This window comes from Strix uralensis, chromosome 10, assembly GCF_047716275.1.
Source record: "Strix uralensis isolate ZFMK-TIS-50842 chromosome 10, bStrUra1, whole genome shotgun sequence".
NCBI lineage: Eukaryota > Metazoa > Chordata > Aves > Strigiformes > Strigidae > Strix > Strix uralensis.
Genome location: NC_133981.1, coordinates 21,507,952 through 21,531,651, shown reverse-complemented (window position 1 = coordinate 21,531,651; position 23,700 = coordinate 21,507,952). Strand labels below are relative to the sequence as shown.

The 23,700-nt window shown below is 36.3% G+C and overlaps 1 protein-coding gene across 8 annotated transcripts in view; it reads right to left on the bottom strand.

Moving 5' to 3' along the window:
• ATP2B2 (ATPase plasma membrane Ca2+ transporting 2) overlaps positions 1–23,700 on the bottom strand; it is a 432,424-nt gene that overhangs the window by 26,598 nt on the left and 382,126 nt on the right. For all 8 annotated transcript variants that reach the window (XM_074879694.1, XM_074879691.1, XM_074879693.1 and 5 more), the window contains 6 exons: positions 22,466–22,645; positions 21,314–21,401; positions 13,967–14,073; positions 13,027–13,218; positions 4,722–4,935; positions 675–886 (listed from right to left, as the gene is read on the bottom strand). In XM_074879694.1, coding sequence (XP_074735795.1) covers positions 675–886; positions 4,722–4,935; positions 13,027–13,218; positions 13,967–14,073; positions 21,314–21,401; positions 22,466–22,645 — 993 coding nt within the window. The remainder of the gene's footprint in view (positions 1–674; positions 887–4,721; positions 4,936–13,026; positions 13,219–13,966; positions 14,074–21,313; positions 21,402–22,465; positions 22,646–23,700) is intronic.

The following is a 23,700-nucleotide window of genomic DNA, read 5'->3' as shown; positions in this document are numbered from 1 at the left end:
GTGAGGGCTGCAGTAGACTTCTAAAAGGTAATGTCAAATGGTATCAAGTACAGGATATATGCCAGCAAATGGATGGATACAGGAGCAGAAGGAGAAATTAGAGTTTTTACAGAAGAAAAATTACAGCTGTTTGGAAAAAGCGTGTATTTCTGTAATTACGTTCACATACAACTGGGACAGCAAACTCAAAAGATGGACGTGAAGAATTTCTACGAATTAGAAGTATTAACGAGAACATCAAGTAGCATTTGGCCATGGCATTTAGCCTCAGAACAGATCAGTTTTAGCTATTTGAAGGCAAATTTGTCTATTCATGGAGTACTAAATTAATGTAAAATGCTTTGTTGCTACTGTTTGATACTATTTAATAACATCTTCTAAAAAAACCCCAGTTACAATATCAACAAATCTTGATGGCTGTTACTATTGTATATCTTCAGATTAATTTAAGATTTGACCTAGTTATAATGATCAAAATCTATGCTGCATTAGTATGGCTACATAACATTTTCCATGATCGACAGTGTAGTGATTGAGAAAATACGTGAAACCAGGTGGTTTACTATTGAGTGTGCCTCCTACAGTGTTTAGATTTCAAAGAAAAACACACAGAAAAAAAAAACCTTAAGGTAAATTTCTGATGAATAGTTACATATTCTTGCCAAAACCATTACCTGAATAGTAAATGTACCCAGTACAATAGTGCAAAAAATAGGATTTCTGAAGATGCCATCAAAGACATTTCTTTCGCCATGGATTTTCCGTGCGTTGATTTCATTGAAAAGCTGCATCATGACAAAGGTGTTGAAGATAATGGTGTAATGCTCTGAAGGAGGAGAGTGAAGTGGTGCATTTCTCCCACTGTCAATCTTAAACATTTTCTCACCTAGGTATAAGACAAAAATAAAGGTTTCCACTAGAATAAATCAATCAAATTGATATTTCCCTTGTTTGCTTTAGCTAGTTGCCTCGTGTGTTCTGCTTTACCAGGTTTTTTTCTGCACTTACTGTAACACAGGCAGAATTTGTAACACCAGAGAGCAAAAGACATCTAAACTTCCTGAGCAAGAAGCTTCTCAAATTGTGACTCTTATCTAATAACTCAGTATACTTATGCAAATAGTTTTCAGTAGTACTTTTACTCTAATCAAGTACTAATTATTCTAAGAAGTCCATTCTTTATGATGTACCAAGCACTTGAGACCACTGACAGTATATTTGCATTTTTCTACAATAATTAGAAGCAACCACTCTTCAGCAGTTTTTACGCATTTGCTAATCCAGTATGGCACAACTCTTGACAAGCATTCAAGGATATTAATGATAAAAACCACAGACATTCCTGGCTTTAAATAGATTTGGTTTTGGTCACTCTGCTAGTCTGCTTTGAAAGCACACCATCAGGCATTGCTTTTTAATTTGATAATTTGACTATTACTTTTAGATCCGACCAATAAGAAAAGCAAAATAAACCCCATGATGAGTAACTGTAAAAATGAGGTAAGTTTTGAAAAGATACCTGCACCTGAGGGACCTCTTTTCTTATAGAATCATAGAATAGTTTGGGTTGGAAAGGACCTTTGAAGATCATCTAGTCCCACCCCCCTGCCATGGGCATGGACACCTTTCACTGGACCAGGTTGCCCAAAGCCCCGTCCAACCTGGCCTTGAACCCTTCCAGGGAGGGGGCAGCCACAGCTGCTCTGGGCAACCTGTGCCAGTGTCTCACCACTCTCACTGTAGAAAAATTTCTTCCTTACATTCAATCAAACCTACTCTCTTTTCAGTTTAAAACTGCTACCCCTCGTCCTGTCGCTACAGGTCTTAGTAAAAAGTCTCCCTCTGTCTTTCTTGTAAGCCCTCTTTATATATTGAAATGCTGCAATAAGGTCTCCCCAGAGACTTCTCCAGGATGAACAACCCCAACTCTCTCAGCCTTTGTTCACAGGAGAGCTGTTCCAGCTCTCTGATCAGTTTTGTGCCTCCTCCTGTGGACCTGCAACAGGTCGATGTCTTTTTTGTACTGGAGACCCCAGAACTGGGTCCAGTACTCCAGGTGGGGTTTCACAAAAGCGGAGTAGAAGAGGAGAATCGCCTCCATCAACCTATTGGCCACACTTCTGTTTATACAGCCCAGGATACGTTTGGCTTTCTGGGCTGTCAGTGCACATTGCCAGCTCATGTTCAATTTTTCATCCACTTTCTGATAGGCAAAGTTTACAGATAACATACAGTTATTGAAAGAGGCATTGTCTTAAAGCAAGGATGGGGCATCACGTGAAAATGTAAATAATGAATGAAATAAGGATAAAGAAGATTATCACAATGCTCACTTTCATAACCAGTATTTTGTTAATAAAAAGCAAATTACAACTTGAACACTTTTGTTATCCCACTAGCATTATATTCAGAATTTCTGGAGAAAGAAGAAAGGTTCCCTCAGGTTTTCTCCTGAGGTCGTTAATTCCATCATTTTTTGCCTTGGGATATTTGAGCAGTTCATGTTCAAGTCACTGGGAATAATGAGCATGTTTCCAAAGAAAGAATTTGGCTTTTAGTCTTTTGACAGAAAGTAGATCACAGTATCGCAAATATATATATCAGTAACACAATATGAGGCCACAAAACTTAGACTGAGGGAGAGCAGAGATTCTCAAGAAGATTATACATTTGCAGAGAGATAACAAAGTATGGGAAAACATTCCCCTTACTTCATATAAATAATAAAGGAAAAAATTAATGAAAGCAAAGAGGTATCATCATTTTATCTTCTATATATACATACATACACATATATATACACACATTACATCTATTAGCTTTCATCCAATAACCACACAAACACAAACATATAAATTATACTTTCCTCAGTGAGAGTACCTGTCCTTAAGTCTCTATTATTGCATCGCATTGCTTAATTGGCAAAGCAGAACATGCTGCTATTGCAGAATGGCAGCGGTTAAACCCATAACGAGTTTTTACTTCCAAACGTGTTCCAAAAGGCATTATAGCACATCAACTTTAAGTTTATTACGCCTAGTTGCTGAGGTTAAGGGTTTTTTTATACTACAGTTTGACAGAACTAGACAAGTGACTTCTGGATTTCTGATGTGCCTGACATCTCAAAGGCACTGCTGTATGTTCAAACACAATGCACTTATTGCCCCATCATGGAAAAAACAGCAAAACTTGATGTACTAGTCTCTACAGAAATCTACTACAAAAAAGGAAGTATTAGTTGAACAAAATATAAATAATTGTCATTAATTTGCAATTTATTTATTGAAAAACTGAGTTTGGAACATCATCTCACTGCAAAGCCCAGTCTCGTGGAGTTTAGAAAGGAAAGACTGCACTTCCTAGGCTTATCAGAAAATTGGTCGGGCTGTGTCCTTCAAAGTATGCATGGGTTTTCCAGAGATGCACAGAAGTAATTACAATAGGGTGAAAAAGCCTGGTTTTCTTTTCATCAGAGCTCAGTATAAAGTATTTTAAACCATAAAACTCATCAAAAAGCCATTAAAACTCCCCATAAAGTTCACAGAAGTTCTCATTCCAAGATTCATATCACATGAATTACCAAGACCTTCTAACACCTGTTTTAGAGAATCTGAAATTACAATTTCCTTAGACTCACTAGAAATTCTCAAAATACACTGTAAGCCTAGCAATATTACAGACCATCTCTCTTCAAAACCTGGCAATTATTTTGGTTTAAATAGCTCCCCTATAAACAGACCATCACCTCTTTTGAGCATTCCAAATAAACTGCCAGCTGATAAGGTGGAGCAAGATTTCCACAACGGAGCTCAAAAAACTCCTAAGAACCCATAAATCTACATTTACAGTTTATATGGAAGTCTGCATATAAAGAAAAAAATCTGAAAGACAACACATGTAATTTAACAGCAGTGGTACAATGACAATAACAAAACACCCACTTGGAAAGATTATCAGTCCTTTGAGCAGGTCCACTTATTATTGTGGGGCAACAAAATATTATTAGTCCCTACTATTCCCTGCAGCATGAAACATTCCTCCTCCTTCCCTCCCCTCTCCAAAATACAACTTTTAAAAAGCATCCGTTGCTAGCAAGGCCTGAAGAAGAGTCCAGTAATCTAATAAATTAGATTTTTTTCCCTTTTAATATCTGTTTTAGATATTAAATGTCAAAACAGATTGTTATTTGTATTACTTAATACTGGTTACTGTACTAGTTAAGATCAGCATTATTTCTTGACTATGGCAAACATTTTGCTCCTGATTAGAGCTTCTCCAGATATTGGTAAAATGGATCTTGATTTTAGTTGGGGTTTTTTAAATTTCTTGTTACGTGCCTATTAAAGATGACAAGTCTCAAAATGAAATTTCAGTATAGACAAAGCAGGCTAGATAGTTTGATTAAAACGTAAACTTCTATTCTAAGTTTTAACATAAACTTTTGCCAAAGCCCAAACTTACGTTTTGTTAGGAGGCAAAAAAGCTCGCTGAGGCCCTTTCCAATGTAAATAACATATGAAAGGTGAGTAAATCCCTCTATTGCATCTGTTCTGCTTCCCCTCCTGTTTCTGATCCCATTAAAGAGCTTCGTCCTACTAGCAGTTTAACTATGACAGACAATATAAGTGCATTACGTGGTTACATTTAAAGCTCTTCAACCTGTCAGGCTACAAGACCTAGATGCTTCTAAACTAAGCAACAAGCCTAAAAAACTTGCTTACCGACAAAAAGAAGTGTAAATATGAGAGTAAGCTGATAAACAGCGTGGCCCAGAATGTTCTTCATCATGGTGCGGGATATAAGCGGTTTGTTCCTGCCATATGGCTTTCTTAGCAATAGAGCCTCTGTTGGAGGTTCGGTGGCCAGAGCAAGAGAGGCAAAGGTGTCCATAATTAGATTGACCCACAACATCTGTACAGCTTTTAGAGGAGAGTCCTGTGGAGACAAATTAGGAAGTTATATATTTGCTAGGAAAATACTTGTTGTCAGGTCAGTTACTGTGATTTAATTTCTTCCTGTGTGACTGCAAGTAGGGCTGAAGACAGGATACAGAAATACATGGACCTCTGCTCTGAGCTACTATGACCTCTCCTGTATTTCTTATGCAAGACCAGAATCACAGGAAGCACTGTGTTCTGAACAAAGACAAATTATTTCTCTCCAGTCATTTAAATCAGGAATATTTACAATCGCACAATTCTTATAAAGCATAACATTAACATTTTGTAATACATTTTACAGTACTATCTGTTACTTCATGCATCGTATGAAATTTTCAGCTTAATTTAGGTAACTACATAATACAAATGGGAGTTTCTTTCCTGGAAGAAAATTATCCTGAAAGAATTTGAAAAGTAATGTTTCCTTTTACTGCAACCTTCCCATCTATTTTTTCAGAAACAGCTTGAAATTATTAAAAATTTATGAAACAATTACTGAGACATTTTAACGCAGCTTACTTAAATAAAACCTTTTAAAAAAGCAGTGATGAAATAATGCCTGAATTTAAAATATATTCTGAAACTCATTAAACTATATACAAAGTGCAAAAGTAAGAAAGTCTTTATGATTTTAGTGGGTAACAGGATAGCATATTTGAAACTACGGAACTGGAAAGAAAAAAACCCAAAACATTACTACTTGTCAGGATGAAGTATTTATTCTTTGAAGCAGATCGCCAACCGCTAGAAGGAGCTCTTTCCTCACTTAATTCAAGAAAGAGTCTATGGTCATATTACGGAGGACTTTAGATCATGCTTAAAAAAACCCAAAAGTAAATAAAGCAAACTATCACAGATCTCAGGAGAACTCTAGACGACTATTATAAAGTTTTGATTTGTAATTCATTGGGGCAGCTGTAATGATAGATAGATACAATCGCTTGAAGAAGCCATATCAGGAAAATGAAGTAGGTTCTTTTTTTATGTATCTAACAACCTTTATACTGAATACAATACGGGCAGCCTTAGTAAGGTCTGCTTCCTGCTTCAAATAGACAGCTTTTATTAGGAAAATAGAATCTCAAAAGTAATAAGGTATCAGTATGACGAATTTTATAATGGAAGGGAGTTAATGTACAGTGTGAAAGTTGGAAGATCAGAGCACTATTTATATGCATTACATTACCATGGTGCTGCTGTAGTGAAGCAAAGAAATTTATGGAACAGCATATAAGCCAAATCAAAACCAATAAAAACACCTTATGAACTCTGTCCTTTTCTTCAAAGGGTTAAATGTTCATTTTTTACGAAATAATATGAAATAATGAGGGCCAATATCCATTCAGTATCCCAAGGACATATGGAGAACAAGGGTAAGTGTTTTGGTCTCTTGTGGATCTGGTTTATATTCCAACCCTCCCTTGAGAGAAAATATTATTTCCTCTTGAAAATATATTTTTAACACCTCTACTTTTACACAAATTTTGATACATTTTATTCATAAAAAATACTCAGTTTTGGCTTATTCAAAGGGATGGAGAAAAGCAACCTACTGTTTCTAAGTCTTACAGGTTGGCTACATCAGGGAAGGGAGGAAGATGAGCATTAATAGATTCCTGACCTCTTGGTTATGGGTTGCATTAACTGGTCTTATCAGGAGAGTTCGGCTCACTCATTTGATACACAGCTGCAGAAACTGGAAACGTCTTTGTCTTTAGAGGTGGCTAAAAAACTAAAAGCAATCAGAACAAACTTTGTTCCAAATTGAGACCTCATATTTTTATCAATGCTAATGGCTACTTGCACTGTTTGTTGCTAGGGCTCAGAGACCCTAGACTTGGACACAGTATATAGAGAAAAAGAAAAACGTGTTTTCCACTGAAGAATTTTCCTTGTCGTGTTTTTACCTGCCTAGTTAGTAAGTTCCCTTGAGAAACACTCTCTACTTTGAGATGTTACAATAGCTGAATTTCTGCTTCATGTGCTGACTTCTACGTCAATAAAACTGAATTTGTCTGTTACGTTTAATAAATAGAGTCAAATACTCAGAGCCTGACATATTCCTAGCATAGTGAAAAATCAGATTATTTCAGTCTCTAAATCACAACTGTAATTGGCAGTCATCAGTTTTGGCAACAACATGTTCTCACCATTTCACACTGCCAATCACCTTGGGTGGCTATGGTGCCCCTAATAATTATCTATTATTGGCAGTGCTACACTGTTCAGTCAAGTGTGAAAGCTCATTCTAAGCTGAAGCCAAAACATTAAATACACATTAGTCTGGGCAGGCAGTGGAATGAAATTTCCACTGCAACTCTATCTGATTTCTGATAAGTTGGTGGAAACTGAGGAAAATACGTATCAGCTAAGGAGCTTAGTCTTCCATTACAGATTTTAGTCACTTATGCAAGTGGGATGCAAATTCAATGTTCTTTTCACTGCATTTTAGCCACTAAATGACTAGCTAACAATTCTTAATTCACTTTCTGAAAACTTGGGGGATGAAAGCTGTTCAAACTGCAAACCACCCAAAATCACCACTTATTTGTCAAATTCCTTTCCACTTGACCTTGGAATAGGTTAGCATTGGCCTAGAGGTAAAAGGAAAATGTTCCTTAAATCAAGTGATGTTACACTTCATCTTGGAAACACTTAAAAGTACAAATCGCCAAAGGCTGCAAATAAACTACAAATCTTTTGTGACATGCAGAGCCTCACAAATTTTAGAGCTTGTTACTTTTGATTTAGGTGACAAGCTGTAAGGGAATAAAAAGGTATTTTCACCCTTATATCTTTATTCTCACTTGTCACAGAACACATGCATGGATTCATAAAAATGAGCATTTCTGGTAGGTTAACTTTATATACATTAAAGCAAAAAAATGTCAGCCCTCACTTCTGCTGCTAGATCACACTGTCTACTAATTGTATGGAAGTGGCATCCTCAATTCTATTTCCATGTCTCTAAGCCTTCCCAAAACAAAGCTAAACAGTACATACTTTGATTTTTTATTATAGCTTTTTCAAATTTGCCAGTGCTATTATTTTAGGATTTGCCAAATACAGTGCTGCAGCAAAACATTATAACCATGTAAATTACTGCCTTATACATGTAAGTATAGATCATCCTCATTTTTTGAACAAGATCTGTAAAAACAATGTGATTCATGCAGTAGTTCATTGCTACAGTGCATTTTAATTAACATTTAACTTTCTAAACATAATGTCCTATAGAGCCACTGTTTTCAGTTCCTAATGTCTGCTAAAACATTAAGTCTTTCTTAAAGTACGAGAAGAATAATTTGAATGTAAAATGTTAAAACACAGTCTTTGTCTTCTCTTTCTTTAATGCATCCTTTTTGAATAATTACATCGCCTCAACAGTTGGAGAGACAGACAAAATTTGGCACGGAGATAAACATGCTAGCTTTATAGTTCCAGTAAAAAACTGTTTCCATTTGACTCAACTGCGTTTTAAAATCTTTATTTTGTACATACCCAGATTATTTTTAACAGCTCCAAACATAATGACCTAGTATTTTCTTGTTACTGCCTATATGTTGGGGACAGGAAACACGATAAACGTTCTGGCTTTGTAAGGCACGTATAGAAGTCTATATGACACCTAGAGATGTGGAGCAATGACTCATGTGAAGTACTAAATTCACAGTAATTGTAGGCAGAGTTCCAAAGAACCCTCACTGAGTCAAATCAAGGACTCTGCAAAAATGTTATTCAGGGAATGAAGTCAGAACGTAAAGAGTTTATATCTCATAAATCCACTGGAAAAATAAATTATTGGTTTAACCTGAGGTAATGGTTACTAAACAGAAAGGATAATTTTATGCAAACTAACCACACCCTGATCATTTTAAAAGTATGCATTGGGCAACACAGAGAGAAGGAAACAAGAGGTAAATGAATTAGATTAACCGAAAGATAAGGTGAATTAATACAGCTCAGCTGCATTGTGCCACACAAACTGCACTGACATGGGACTAGCAGTTGTGATCTCATTGGTGGGTGTTATCTACCCACTGGACACAAAATTAAGAGCACCTATGCAGCCACAGATTGAGTGATCCTGATTCAGCTTTTAATCTTCAACCTTGGTTTTCTTGTATGACCTAGATCTCAGAGTGCTTTACGTAATTATAGAATCACAACACAGAAGTTCATCATTAGTTGAAAATTGAGAACTCTCTGCTTATACACTGAGCTGCTGTATACTACAACAGGGCCCAATGTGAGTTAGATCCCTGTGAGGGGGAGCTTAGTTTTGGCAGCAGCTGTGCTAAGCTTGCCAACAGGTGACACTGTATCTGTAATTCCTATGCTGCTTAGACTATGATTTCTGTCATCTTAACATGACTTTGTGCTGGGACCCATGATGGAGCATAGCAAATGACCATTTGCACTGGTCCTGTTTAGTCTGCATAATAACTTCTTTAACAGCCCACTGCTACTCCTTTATAAACCTTATGTGACATCGGAGTAGCACGTAGGGTCACATACACTTTGTACATGTAGTTAAACATCGATTGAAACAGCAAACCAGGACAAAATAGAATAGATATGGTAGATATTCCCTCTAACAGCGGAATCTTGCTGAAGCAGGCACTGGGTAGATAAATAATAAAATAATATTTGCTTAAAATTAACAGAATTAAGCTAAACAGTAGTTCCCTAAAGTAGAACTGGCAAGGACATTGATTTTATTTATGTATTTGAGAATAAAAAGCAGCAGATTCTTAAAATGACCACTAATGGTCACAGGTTCTACCTAGTACTTTTCTTAAGGCTATCCATGGCACTCCTAAGGTGCTCTGGACCAAACAAATCAGCTCCTACTTGGCAATGCATTCTCTGGGTGCTCCTTGCAGGTCTAGTTTCACTCATAATAGTACTCACACAGTTGGACCCTTTCATTAATACAGAGTTGCTGTGGTTTCACTAGGAGTCCTGCAGTGATATGATCACATACACATATCTACATGTACACCAATGCAATTGCAGGATCAAGTCTGAATAAAATGAAGTCTATTTACTTGCAAAGCACAAGCTAAGTGTTAAAAAAAAAAAGAGTCAAAACAAGTATTTTATTATCTTTGTACTTCCTTTAAGCACAAATAATAGAAACACCAAGAAGAGTAGTTAAGAGTAAAAGAAACTTCATACTCAAAGCATCCCAGTATGCTTGTTCCGAATTGACAAACATTTTTTTGAGAGGTGACATTAAGAAGCATGAAAGAAATGTTACTACCTACATAGCGTTTTTCTCATTCTAGGTTTGATGAAATATCACCAAAAAGATAGCCCATGTAATATTCATTAACCTGAATATTAATTGTGGACTAAAATTATATTCTGTGTGTCAAAGAAAGTCAAACTGACTACCTAAAAGCAAAGTAAAATTGAGTCCAGTGTGGACCTTCTTTATATTAATTTTGAAGGTCACAGAAAGCTGTGTTGCCTTTTGGAAACTATAGATTTTAGCTTCACTTATTTGTTAAGAACTTAAATGTTTCAGTCAAAATAGTAATTTGAGACCTGTGTACAGTTTTGCAGACTTAGATCTATGTATGTGCACCTAGCTTGTTGTGTGCAAGATTTTTTTGTATATTCATGCACTTTGTGCTAGAGCTATTTTCATAGCAACCAGAGGGTACAGTATGTTCTCAAGTGTAATTTTTAGTAAAGCTTATGAGCCAAATAAACATAATGCCTTTCACTGGCTAAAGTCTTTGAGTCAAAGCCTAACATAATAATGTTGACTCGTAAAGCAAGATCCTTCTTGAATGAGACAGAACTGAGAGCTGCTTGAGATTATCAGCAGTCAGGCCGCTGAGTGTAAACAGAAATACAATGGAAATAACTGCTGCCTTTTGGCTACAAATTCAATTTTAGCTCCTTTCAGACCTCTTCCTTTGGATTTGCATTTTTACTGCCAAATTAAGGAATTGCATAGGAATCCATCTGGACAGAAATACAGGAATTCTAGGAGGTGTACATCAAAACCTGTAAACAGGGATAATAGACTTGACGGGCTCAGTGATGGTCTACAGACCACTGGGGCAATGTAAGTACACTGATCCAAATCTTTCTAGAAGTCAATGGAATGATCCAAAGGATGAAGAAAGCTCTGGAATTAGAAAGGGAAATCTGCTTGCACTGATTATGCATGACACGTGCACTTAGACTTGATTTGAAATAGTCTTTGCACTGATTCGGTAATGTTCAAGCTCTCTAAAGAATAAAATAGAAATTTCTTAGTTAACAAACAGAATATATTTTCCTTCATGCTTTCCTGAAGCAACTGAAAAAATGCTGGACACTAACCAAACAAAATTCACCTTAAATAAATGTTAGTAGGCAATGATTGAATGTCTATAGAACAGGGTCTTAAAAGGAAGCACTCGCCTCAGTTCCACATTGCTGTTAGCAGTTTTTTCTATGTGGTTTTGCACCACCGATAAAAATCCAGGAGGGCTGACCTTCCAGACTTCAAGTCCTTATTCACATACGTTCTGTTACCAGCAACAATCATTTTACAGATAAACATTTTCTCAATATGCTTGGAAATACTTCCCAAGGGAAAAGTTACCCAACTTCTCTCACAAGATCAGTAATTTTGTCCCATAGCACAGGCTCAATTGTGACAGCAAGGCATCATCAAGACCTGGGTAGGGTAGAGATCTAGCACTTAGCAGCTCACAATTTTTACTTCTCAGAAAACAAGTGAATTGAAGTTTCAGTGCTTCCTTTGTACAGAATAAAACAGTTATTTTTTTTTATTTGTTAAGATCACTTCCACTTGCTTCAAAAACAGCCATTTCTGATTTCTCTGAGAATCTCAGCCCTAGCACCAGCTGTAGCTCACTTAGCTAAGCTAAATGATGACAATTGTATCTACCCAGCTGTTGCATGGTGCCAGCAGAAACTGGGAGCTTGCAGACTGCTCATGCAGCTCAAAAAAGGCCTCTAAATGTCAGTCAAGCCTTAGGAGAAGTTCGACCTCATGGTTTTATAAAGGTACCTGGGTTTCTGGTTTCAAGTATCAATTCCATGATTACAATGTAAGATTACCCTGGAGCAGAGCTAATGACTTATTCATTGTTTTTCTCAGGTGTGCATGAGGTGAAATCTACCTGCTGAAACAGGGATGTGCATCTGTGTGATGCACAACAGAGGAAAGCATCAGCTTTCCCATAGCGTGTCTCAGTCGAAGGATGCACCTGTCCGCAGCATCTGGAATATACATTATTTTAGGGAGTGACAGCACTAAAAATCGCATGGTTTGCCATTTTCTAAAGAAGGACAAAACCTCATACTGTACTACGTATGTTCTGTTTTCTTTCTAGGGAAAATAAAACAATTTTATTAATCAAAAAGTAATAATTTGAAGAAGAAAAAAATGTGGTTTGCTTTCACATACACTTTTTGTAAAAGGCCTAGACATGTTGCATGTGGACCAGGATTGCAAGCAGGGATTAATGTAGAGGGAGAAAAAGCGAACAAAGTCCAACTGTATGTGTGATCTAATTGGTTTGTCATTTGCATCTGAAATTAAAAGGAATTGCCTGAAAGCAACAAAATAATTTTATCAGTCAAAAAGCTCCCCTGCTGGGATTGCTTCTGTGTGTCAGTACTGCTCTCTTGAAAGTAATAATCCCATTCCATAATCCCACAAAAAAAAATGTGTTTAATAGTGAAATATCCTGAGACAAAAAGGCAAAGTCACATAACTTCTTCCTTCTCCCAGTCCCTGACATTTTCTGTCCTCTCATCAGAGGCTCAGTCATGATAATAATATATAATCTAAAACAGGGAGCTATATGGAGGCAGCACAAAAATTAGCAGCTCCTAAAAGCTTCCAGGAGAAGATGGATTAGTACACGTCCTTATGTCAACAGTTATTTAACATTTAGCAGCTTGAGACTAAATAACACTCAGAAGACTTTCAGAAAGCATACTTTCTGTTGTATGAGGTAAGAATCAAATGTAAGCCACCATTACCTAAAAGAAAATGTAGGCTGGTAGGATTTGGCCCCATACTTTAAGCAACACCTGAAGTTAACCTTACCTGGGTAATGCATGCTCCAGTGAAAGCCACAATCACAGCCACTATGTTAACAGTGAGCTGGAACTGCAGGAACTTGGAGATACTATCATAGACATTACGCCCCCACATTACAGCCTTCACAATGCTACTGAAATTGTCATCTGTTAGGATGATATCTGAGGCTTCCTTTGCAACATCTGTTCCAGCAATACCCTGGAAAAATTAATTGTGAATAAAATGACCTACTAGAAAGTACAGAGACAGTTAGAATACAAATCTTCATACTCATTCAAAGTTCACAGTTATTCAGACTTCCCAGCATAGTAACAGTGACTGCTGAGTCTATTCTGCATTTTATATTTGCTAGGAAGTTAGCTAATTTGGCCTATTTGTGAAAGTGAATAAGGACGCGGAAAAGGGAATTGATAGAGAGCAGTGGAATCCATGTGATGATAGTTTTGAGTGTTTTAAATTATCAGCTTAATGATTACTGTTCTTCTGAGTTATTTTTATCATTGATGGTATTTTATTAATATACACGAACAGAATTGCTAACAAAAATTAGAATTACATATCTTGATATATAGTTTAGTATATGAAGGTCCTCAGAGTCAGAGTATGTTGGGAAGACATCTTTACAATTAGTGATGTATTTTACCCAAGCAAAATAGTACTCCACTGTTGTGAAGAACAGAGTTCATTTTTCTGTACTGGCACAGAATTCTGCATATAGCAAATAACTACCTTAGACAAAATATTGAAAAAGTATCAAAACAAGCAATACCAGCAAATCTAACATAGTAAATTAAAGGATTCTGAAGAAACATAACTCGCCTCCTCCCATGTATTGCTTCACTGACAAGTAATAACTAAGTAACTTCCTCAACATCGAATGAATGAAAAATCTCTTACAGCAAATTTATAATGGCACAAATGTCAATAAATATGCTCAAGACTATACCATTGCAAAGCCAACATCAGCTTTTTTAAGTGCTGGTCCATCGTTGGTTCCATCACCAGTCACAGCTACAACCTGCCTCTGCTCCACCTGTGTGCTGTCAATAATACCTGCAAAAAATGTATATGTGTATGGATACATACATATATATAAAATAATTAGCAAGATAAAACTTCCCTCTAAAAAATAGCAGGGTCTGTGTAATACAGACTACATAATACCACACAAGTCTTACAGAGATTAATAGTATTGATTTTTAAGGAAAATAATGATGAAAGCAGTGTCATCACTACTATACACTACTAGACATCACTCCTAGAATTTACATGGAAAGTTCTGGTCCTGCGTCATCAAAACATCAACAAAACTTGCACAGACTTCAAAGGGAATGAGATCAGCTCATTACGTTCTTTTGGAAGATTTCTACTACTTAAAATTATGTGTCACAGTAAACCCATTTCAGCCCAGCTCTCTGATTAAACATCAATGGAAAGGATTTGCCAAAGACTTAAGTTCATACTTAAAGCTCTCCTAAACTGTGACTGAACTGTAGTATCAGCTTTACTGGGATGCCTTCTGGCAATCAGTTTAATCTAAAGATAACAAATGCCATTGATGAATTATATTTAGCTGGAGCCAAATTACTGTTTTAACAGACATGTTCAATTCTGCCAAACAATGATTAAGAAGATATAAAATAATTCTTTAAATTCTGGAGCCAAACATTTTAATAAATAGACATAATAAAATAATTTGTACTTTCATTTTGAGATAAGAAAGCACTTTTCACTTGGTGAAGCAAGTTTCATGCAACTAGCCTGCAGGGAGGTATTTTCCACTTATGCAGATGAGGAAAGTAAGGACAAGAATAAAGAATTTTTCTGAGGTTACAGAAGCAGCCCTGTTTTTTAATAGGATGGGGATCATTCACTACTCACGTTTTTATTTTCACATCAGAGTTCATTTGAATATGAGTTCAGAACACAGGATTGTTGTGTGGGATACAAGAACACCTCTCCATATTAATGACTTGGGGGGGGGGGGGGAAATGACAGAATTCCTTTTGCTAACACCTTTTGCACAAAGTCATAACCTCTAAAAACAATTATCAAAACCTACCCACTGTGAAAAGCTTTCATTTTACTCTAGAAAAAAATAACTCGCGTATCAGATAACTAACCAGAAATAGGAAATTGCAGATTACAGAGCAATAGCTGCCTCTTGGCAAGGTTCAAGCTTATCAGGCACCGAGATGATTGCAATGCAGTATGGAAGCAGTTAGTGTCCTGTACTTTTCAGTCTTATGAAAATCAGAAAAAAAACCTATTCACTTTCCATTGGCAGTACAAACTCAGATAAATGGCACATTATTCTGGTAAAATCTTATAATTAGAGCTTTCAATTTGTTGGGGTGATTTGCCTTCGGTATTACTAAATAAACAGGAACATCAGCTGCCACTACTGTTAAAAGCATTTATCTTGGTCTTCCCTTCTTGTCATTAACACATCCTTTGATGATAAATTAATAGTTCAAGCTTCTGAACAAATTCATTAAAATCTCTGACACATCATGGTATTAACTGCTCCAAACAGGAGGATAGCATCCTTCCACAACTGGATTCCAAATGGGAGCACAACCTAAAGTTGAAGAGACTCTAACAAACGACCTCCTAATAGATGTAAATAGTGCTCTAATGTCAATGACTCTACTACTAACTGTCCTGTGTCAGTCAATTGCTGGATGCAGCTACGTAATTCACAAGGTTTAGCAGTCATTCACAAGGTTTAGTAGTCATTTTTAGCCCTAAAAGCAAACTATGCAGCCAGGATAAGCCCAAAACCCTCCAGAGCACAGAACTGCATAATCAGCAGTCACAGAAAAATAAAGATAAAATGATCTTGGTTATCATCAGCATCTCAGTCACACACCTTCATCTCAGTGACCACTGCTAGTGTCATCAGAAACATGACAATGCATGACACAACAGTATGTGGATGGACTTCAGGGCTATTCATAGGGAGAAGATCTTTGCGAAACTTTCATTTGTACGTCAGACAAATTTCTAAAATGGAGCATAGTGATTATTTGGGATTCAGAGGACTTATCATAGCTATACTTATGTTCCCTGACATCTGCATGCTCTTTTAATCTGTTCCTCCTCCCCCCCCTTCCTCACATTTCTGAAGGCTTGTCTTCTTTCCAGCACTTGCTTCCTTCCTAACCTCACCTACTTTTACTTTTTTTCTTTCTTTCTTTGATATCGTTCTGTTCATAGGTGCGATAAGGCTTCACTTCAATAATTTTCATCAGTATCAAATAATATGTCTGTATAGCTTTTACAAACAGTGTAAGGAGACCAAACAGAAGAGGGATGCCTGGGAAGGGTTCTCCCTCTGCACTACCAAAGCTGTGGTGAAGAACTGCTTCAGTGATGGTGAAAAATGTAAACAAAGGCATGACTTGACAGACTGCTAATAAAGAGAATGCCCATTTCTTTAATATTCACTGGCCTTTCCCCTCATTCAAAACAGCTAAAAAGAAGCTTCAGTATTAATTAGTCATGTCTAGCAGCCAGGAAATTTCTTCAAAATAAACTGGTTTACTCCAGTTGAATGCTTACATACAGTATTTTAATAAAAACAGGTCTGCAAGATATAGCAGGGGATTTCCTAAAACTCAGCAAAGCTTCCTCCCAAAACAGCTTTGCTGTTTCATTGGTCTGTTCCCTCATTTTAAGGTGTTTGGCCACAACTTTCCTCTGTCAAAAATAATTTTATTCAACAGCCACATGAATACACCTAGAGCATAACATTACAGTGTGTTCCACACAGATTCCGCTGATGCTGCAGGAATTGTGGGAGAAGTCATGTAGCTTGCACAAGCTTGTTTCTGATGAGGGAAAAGATCATATTTAAAACACCTATGTACAGCTATCAAGAGGGGCACTATATGCACAAGCTTGCTATAAAAGGTACCAGCACTGCATACAGAGCTGAAAGTGAAACACATCCTGTATCTCCCACCTTTCTCCCATCTGACATTAAGCAAGCATTAAACCAAATCCCCTCAGGATAATAATATAAAGAATATTCACCAACGATGTGTCTTCCATTTCTTTTACAAGGAGCTATCTGTACCCATGGCTCAGATCAAAAACATCAAGTATAGCCCCAGGTTCTCCCTTTATTGCAGAAAAAATGCCATTTTATTTAAACAGTTCTTACTTGCATTGTCTACCTTTAGAGTCGCATCAGTAAGAAACCGTTGGTTCTGGGAGAAAAAAATTCCTGGTTTAGATTTTTCTTTCTGTCTCAACTGATTAACTCAAAACAGGCAGACGGGAAAAACTTTGCTACAGTAGAGCACTTCAAAGATGCACACCAATTCAGGTGTTACTGATGCAGTAAAGCCAATCATCCCACACGCTTACACATACTTACATTTCTCTGACAAGTTAAACATAGAAAGATGTAATATATTTTCATAGGCATATTGTGTTTAGATTAGTTTTTAATACTCCCAAACTTTTTCAAGCTCCCTGTTAATTTAACAAGAATTTAGAAAGTCTATCTCTGAAAATTTAAATTCACTTTAGTTACATGCTTAAGTACGTGCGGGAATAGAGCTTTAAAGGTTAATGTAAAAGTGTAATATATAACACTACAGACAACATTTGTAATTGTTAAGTGGATAGTGCTCCACAAAGTTCATGATATTAGAATGATAATATCAGAGAAGAACACGGCTGAAACACATGGATTTTTGTACTAAGCATGCACCACCAATGTGCTTTGTATTCTAAGACTAAAACACTGCAGGGGAACCTTAAAGGCATAAGTGCCTCCCACAAAGTTACACTTAATACAGGCTACAGAATACTAAATGGTATTTACAGAGTATAAAACTCTAGATTCAAATGCAGTATACCTCCTGCTTCCTTTAAACTATTTTTATGTTCTTCGCTTCAGGGAAGAGTTGGTTGAAGTCGACTTTTTACGCTGTGGAACAGGTCAACTTTCTGAATATTTTTTCATATGAATTTGAATAAAAATAAATATTAACATTTTCTCGCAAATGGAAGTCAAAACCACGTGCAATTTGGAACATGCTGATATTTAATTTCAGAATTTCATTTCATACACGTTTCTATATTTTTATTATTCTACCTAATCTCACAGCACGTCCACATTGATGAAGTCATGAACATAATACCATCCCATGCAATACTACTTGAAATAGTTTAGTAATTAAGGGTAATTATTAAAAATATTTTCTTCTTCAAAGTTCCCTTTCCGCCTGTTAATAAATCAGACTTGCATGAGAATAGTTGTTTTTAATATCACAGAAAAATAACTCCAGCCTGATTTAAACCTATTGGAAAGCACAGCTTCTTTAACTGGTAAACTGAGTATTTATTTGATCTTCTCTATACCCTCTGATAAAAAGATGATATTTCCCATCAGTACTAAACAGTTGCTTCCCATAGTATTTTAAAAAACACTATGACAAAACTGAAGTATTTCAGCAATAGTATTATAAAGATACATCAATATAAATGATATGCATTTTTACTTGTTATATTTTGAAATAGGGTAAAAAATATGAAATAATACTAATGGTTATCATAAAATCCATAAGAAATTGTATTTCAGTTGGATTGAGAAATCCAGAAGTTTGTTTCACTGAAACAGTTTGTGATGATAAAACATTTTGACATCTTTTTTTCAATCTACCTATACTTCAAAGCCATAAATATTTGAGAGAAACTGCCTGCCCAGCCTAAAATGCTGAACCATGCCCTTCTCTAGTCCCTTAGTAGTAGTAAAAACAAAAATGCAAAATAAAAATGATCCTTTTGCTGGGTGGGATTGTGCTACGTTAAGGAGAAAAAAATGCTCCCTCCAGCAGCTGTATGTCATTAAAAATTAAATATAAAAAAAGTTTATTTTGTGATGTGTGTTTTTACCCTAGAGCAGATAGAATACATCAAAGAAGAGAAAATCCTCTTGATCCCTCAAGTGTCTGAGAAAAACATAACATTTTAACAAGAGGCCCAAAACTAGTGAACATTTAAATAGTTTCTTGTAACTTTTAATGGCCCTTGGAGTATTACCAGCCAAAAAATTCCATCATGATCTTCCACAGACTTGTTCTTGAACTTCGTTAAGATACTTAATTGCTCTATCATTTGACCTTGTCACATCTTTAAAACATTAATTGTATTAGTTGCATAAGGTATTCAGTAGTAATAAATATCTTCTGGATTGTCGAAGTGCATATGCTATAAAACATCAATGCTTATTTTTCTTCAGCTCTTTATTGATTTCATTTTCTCTGGAAAAGGTTTTATTTTTCTCTTCAGGGGAAATCCTGAATGCTTCAAATGAGTACTCCCAAGGGACTTATTTATTCCACTTAACAAAACACAAATTGTTGTGTGTTTCTGAAACAAATAAACTATTAGGCTGTGCAAGTCATGTCCTCCAAGAGCTATAAGACAGTAATTTATATGCGCTAGGGAAGTGAGGAGACTTCAGCTACCTTTGTGCTGTTTTAATAACGACCTATGAAGCTAATAATTATGTTGTCCAAACCAATGGCCTCCAAATCTTTTCAATCACAAACACCTATTGGTAAAATCTTTTTGACCACACATACCCCCAATATGTATATCATTTATAAATTATACACATGTACTATTATATTATGTATACTAGAAAACATACATTAGAAAAGGATGAGATAGAGATTAAATAAACAGTATTTTTAACATATTCTTGTATTTAATAATGGTAAAAAATATTTTCTTCCTGCATCCCAGTGGATTGTCCCTGACATGTGTGCACCCCATTTCGGAGACCACTGGTCTAAACAGTGGCTGGAGAGGGTGAGTAAAAGCACTATGTCTCCAGCTGCCCCATCTTGTGCACCATGATACAAGATATCTTATAAAGATATCTTAGTTCTCCTGAAAGATCCATGCTTCCAAAGCTCTTCACATAAACTGGTCCCAATTCCAAAGGACCCAACTGATCCAATCCTCAAATTCACAGTAGAATTTTTTGCTCTCAAGTCATTTAGGCATTTTAAAAAATTACATACTGCTCAAAAGCCTTTGTAATCAGTCATGCAAGGAGTCATATCAATAAAACCTTGCCATACCAAAAGGATAGATCCAGAAACTCCTACCTAAATGTGAATTATTATTTAAGCAGTCAACCAGCTGAAAACATGTAACTGATCAGTTGGATCTTATCCTGAAGTTTAGCTCCTCCAAGAATTGCTAAGAAGAGTCTCTCCAGACTTTCTAGGGCCTCAGCAAATAATAATCTAGTTCTTTCTTCATCAGGAAGCCAGCAAACACAGCCATCCACCAACAGGGTTTCCATCTGTGCCAGCCCCCCATCTTATCATGGCCAGAAATTATGTTATTCCTGATCAGAAATTTTCTGATTTCATCAGCTGTCTTTTAAGTGTGAGCTTCAAAGTCAACAGAATAAGATTTCAAGTCGTCAAGAAGTGGGAGTTACAGATACGAAAAAGGCTTTAAAGAAAACTGCAAACAAATCCCTCTTTTATAGAGCATTCCATCTGCAGACAGTATGGTAAGAGAATATAATTTGTCTGGTGCAGTTTTTAGAGGACAAAACCAGACTCTGAAAATACACCCAGAAACCTAAAGGAAGCCAATGTAAATCATACAATTAGCGAGCCTACAGGAAAATGGAATTGGCTTAAAATACTTATCTCCATTCATGTAACGCTAAAGGGGGCAGCTCCTAGTTACATGATCTCCAATAACTGCTACTGTAACATGAATGGTTTTTATCTTGGAATACTCTTTAAAAATAATTGTGAGAGAACAGATGCACTTGACTGACTTGATTTACTCTAAATGAGCTTGTTCTTGCTTTCTCCATGAAGAGGTATAGGCAGAGACTACAAAATCTATGCCCCCTCTTGTTTACATGACAAACAACAATATTTTCTTTCTGACCAGCAAACACACATCTTCCCTCCCCAGCTAGAGCCTTGTTCTAGTCCAACTAAAAATCACAAGGCAGATATGAGATTGCCTACATCTACTTGCCAGACTTCGTATTGGTACTTCTGTTATTCCTGCCAACCAGTTTCCTATTATTTTCCATCTGAAGGCTCAGGTAGAATGCAAACACAAGAGACTTGGTTACTGAAAAAACCTCCTTGCATTATGTATAGATGTGCAATTAAAGGTAACAACTCAGATATATTTGTAACAGTAAAACTTTTACAACAGAGATAATGTGTCGGACATACTTCAAGAACTTTGGCATTAATTACACACACACGTGAAGGTAGCCTGCACGCACCTTTTACCAAAGTGTGTTTGTCCGTGGGAGATGAGCGAGCAAGCACTCGAAGCTTTGGCCAGATTTTGTCAATCCGCTCTTGCTCAATCTGGAGGGGGGGGAACACAAAAAAACCCAAACCAGTAAAACTGTTAGCCTGTGACTATCAAACTGCAAAATATATTTGTGCCCATGTGTCAGATGCATCACTTAACTACTTATATTTGCAACTTTTCTCCAAAAGCACAGAAAAACTACAACAGCCATCAATGCTGCAAATGAAGGCAAGGTCAAAAGGCAGTTTTCTACTACCAATGCACAGCTGTTGGCTAATATAGGTAAATTCTGCCACAGTATCTAATCAGCCTTTCTTAGGATCTTTATGGATAATTCCACTCAGAATCCTGACTCTATATACAGGATAGTAGAGTTTCTCAAAGCTGATCAAACACGTTTACAAGTAGAAGCATGTTGTTCTATTCTACATTTAAATCCAAGTTCTTCATTTTGGCACCAATAATGGCAGAATTTTCTCTGTATACCAACAGCAATGAGGACAAAGGATTCCATCAATCAATGCAAGGAGTAAAGGACTGTGTCCATTCATTAATGATGGGGTCAAAGACACAGCATAGAGTTTACTTCTTTTAAGCTGACTTCAATAGCCTGTGTGTTAGCTCCATTTTTTATGAGGAGTTAAAGATCTTCCGAAGAATACATTAAGTTACGCAAATCATTACAGTGAGTGGATATAGCAGTACATTAGGTACAGTGGTATAAAACAAAGAAACGAGAGGAGCTGGTTCTCAGTACAGACTGCATTTTTATGAGACAGACCTGCAAACTCCTGTTGAGTTTCTTCTCCTCTTTGGTAACAAACCTGCTTTTAATGTGCTTGGTTTTGCTTTCTTGTGGACTAGTGGTATGGTTCTAAAAACTGCTGAATTGGGCTAGCACTAAACTGACAGTGGCTCTGCATCAGGAAAAGTAAAGACTGCCCTTTCAATGGTATTTTGAATTGCAAAAGAATAGCAGTAGAAAGAAGTAGCAATCTCTTCAAATAGCCTTTACTGATATGAGGTACACATCAGTGCAGGAGAAACAGCATTTCAGCGTTCTCGCTATTTTTTAATAACATATTCATAATATGTATAGATTTAGTAGACGAGTTACCTCTCCCTTCTCATTTCGGATCCTTCTGTTAAACTCTTTCCCCTCAAGGCAGAGAAAGTCTTCTCCCGGGTGAATGATTCCACATTTTATGGCAATGGCACGTGCTGTGTTGATGTTGTCTCCAGTGACCATGCGGACCGTAATTCCAGCTCGCTGGCACTTTCTTATGGCTTCTGGGACCTACAAAAGCAATGTAACAGGAAAGAAAATTCCTAGATAAGAGATAAAAATCTAAGTCAGGTGTTCCCAATCAGAATATTTGAAGCTAAGAAATTCATGAAGCAAAACAAGAAATCATACGTGGTATGGCATATTACAGCTACCTGACTATTACGGAATTGAGGTTACACCACAGGCAAGACAAATCTTTTACCAAGAAGCACACAAACCGTATTTTTAGATTGGTGGCCTAAAGCTTCTCCTGACTTTAATTAAAAAAAAAGGAGTGTTCTGCAGCTTTTTTGACCTTTAGCATCAAGGTACAACATGCTGAACCTAACATACTCAACATACATGTAAATATGAACTGAGAATACATCTATTTTGCACAGAAAATTATCTAACTTCTGATCCTAACTTTCATTAATAGGATTATCTAAAAAGTTACTGTAATTTAGCACTATTACACTAATTCATGCATATCAACAGGTGGAATTCCTAAATATACGACTTTAAAATTTCATTAATAATTTACATATTTAAAAACTGTAAAAATGTAGCATGATTTTAGTTGTGCTCCTTTCTGCATGAGACTAACTTTTTCTGCTGCACAGTATACATACTAGTGAGAGAGAATTCAGTGTGTAACAGCATCCTTGAGATTAATGTAGAAGCTATATACTGACTTGGCATCATATATAGAGCTTATTTAAAAAAAAAAATTGCCATTAAAATGTGAAAGAGCTAGGAAATTGATTCCTAATAAATAAAGCTCTTTTAATACAGCTACTTGAGTACATGAAGTCAGTGCCTATAGAAAGGCTACATACCTATAGTTCAATTTCAGATCGGGAAAAAATTCTATTTCTTTAAACTATATAATAATTACCGATAATTTATTAATTATTAATAAATATCACACTAACCAATGAATGCAGTCTCATCACACTTTTGCATTATTATGAAAGCATTGTTTCTTCAAGAAAAAACCAACAATATTATTTGACATGGAAGAATAAGAAGTGTGTTTAACACTTCAAGAACAGCCTAGATAGATACCTTCAGCACCATCACTT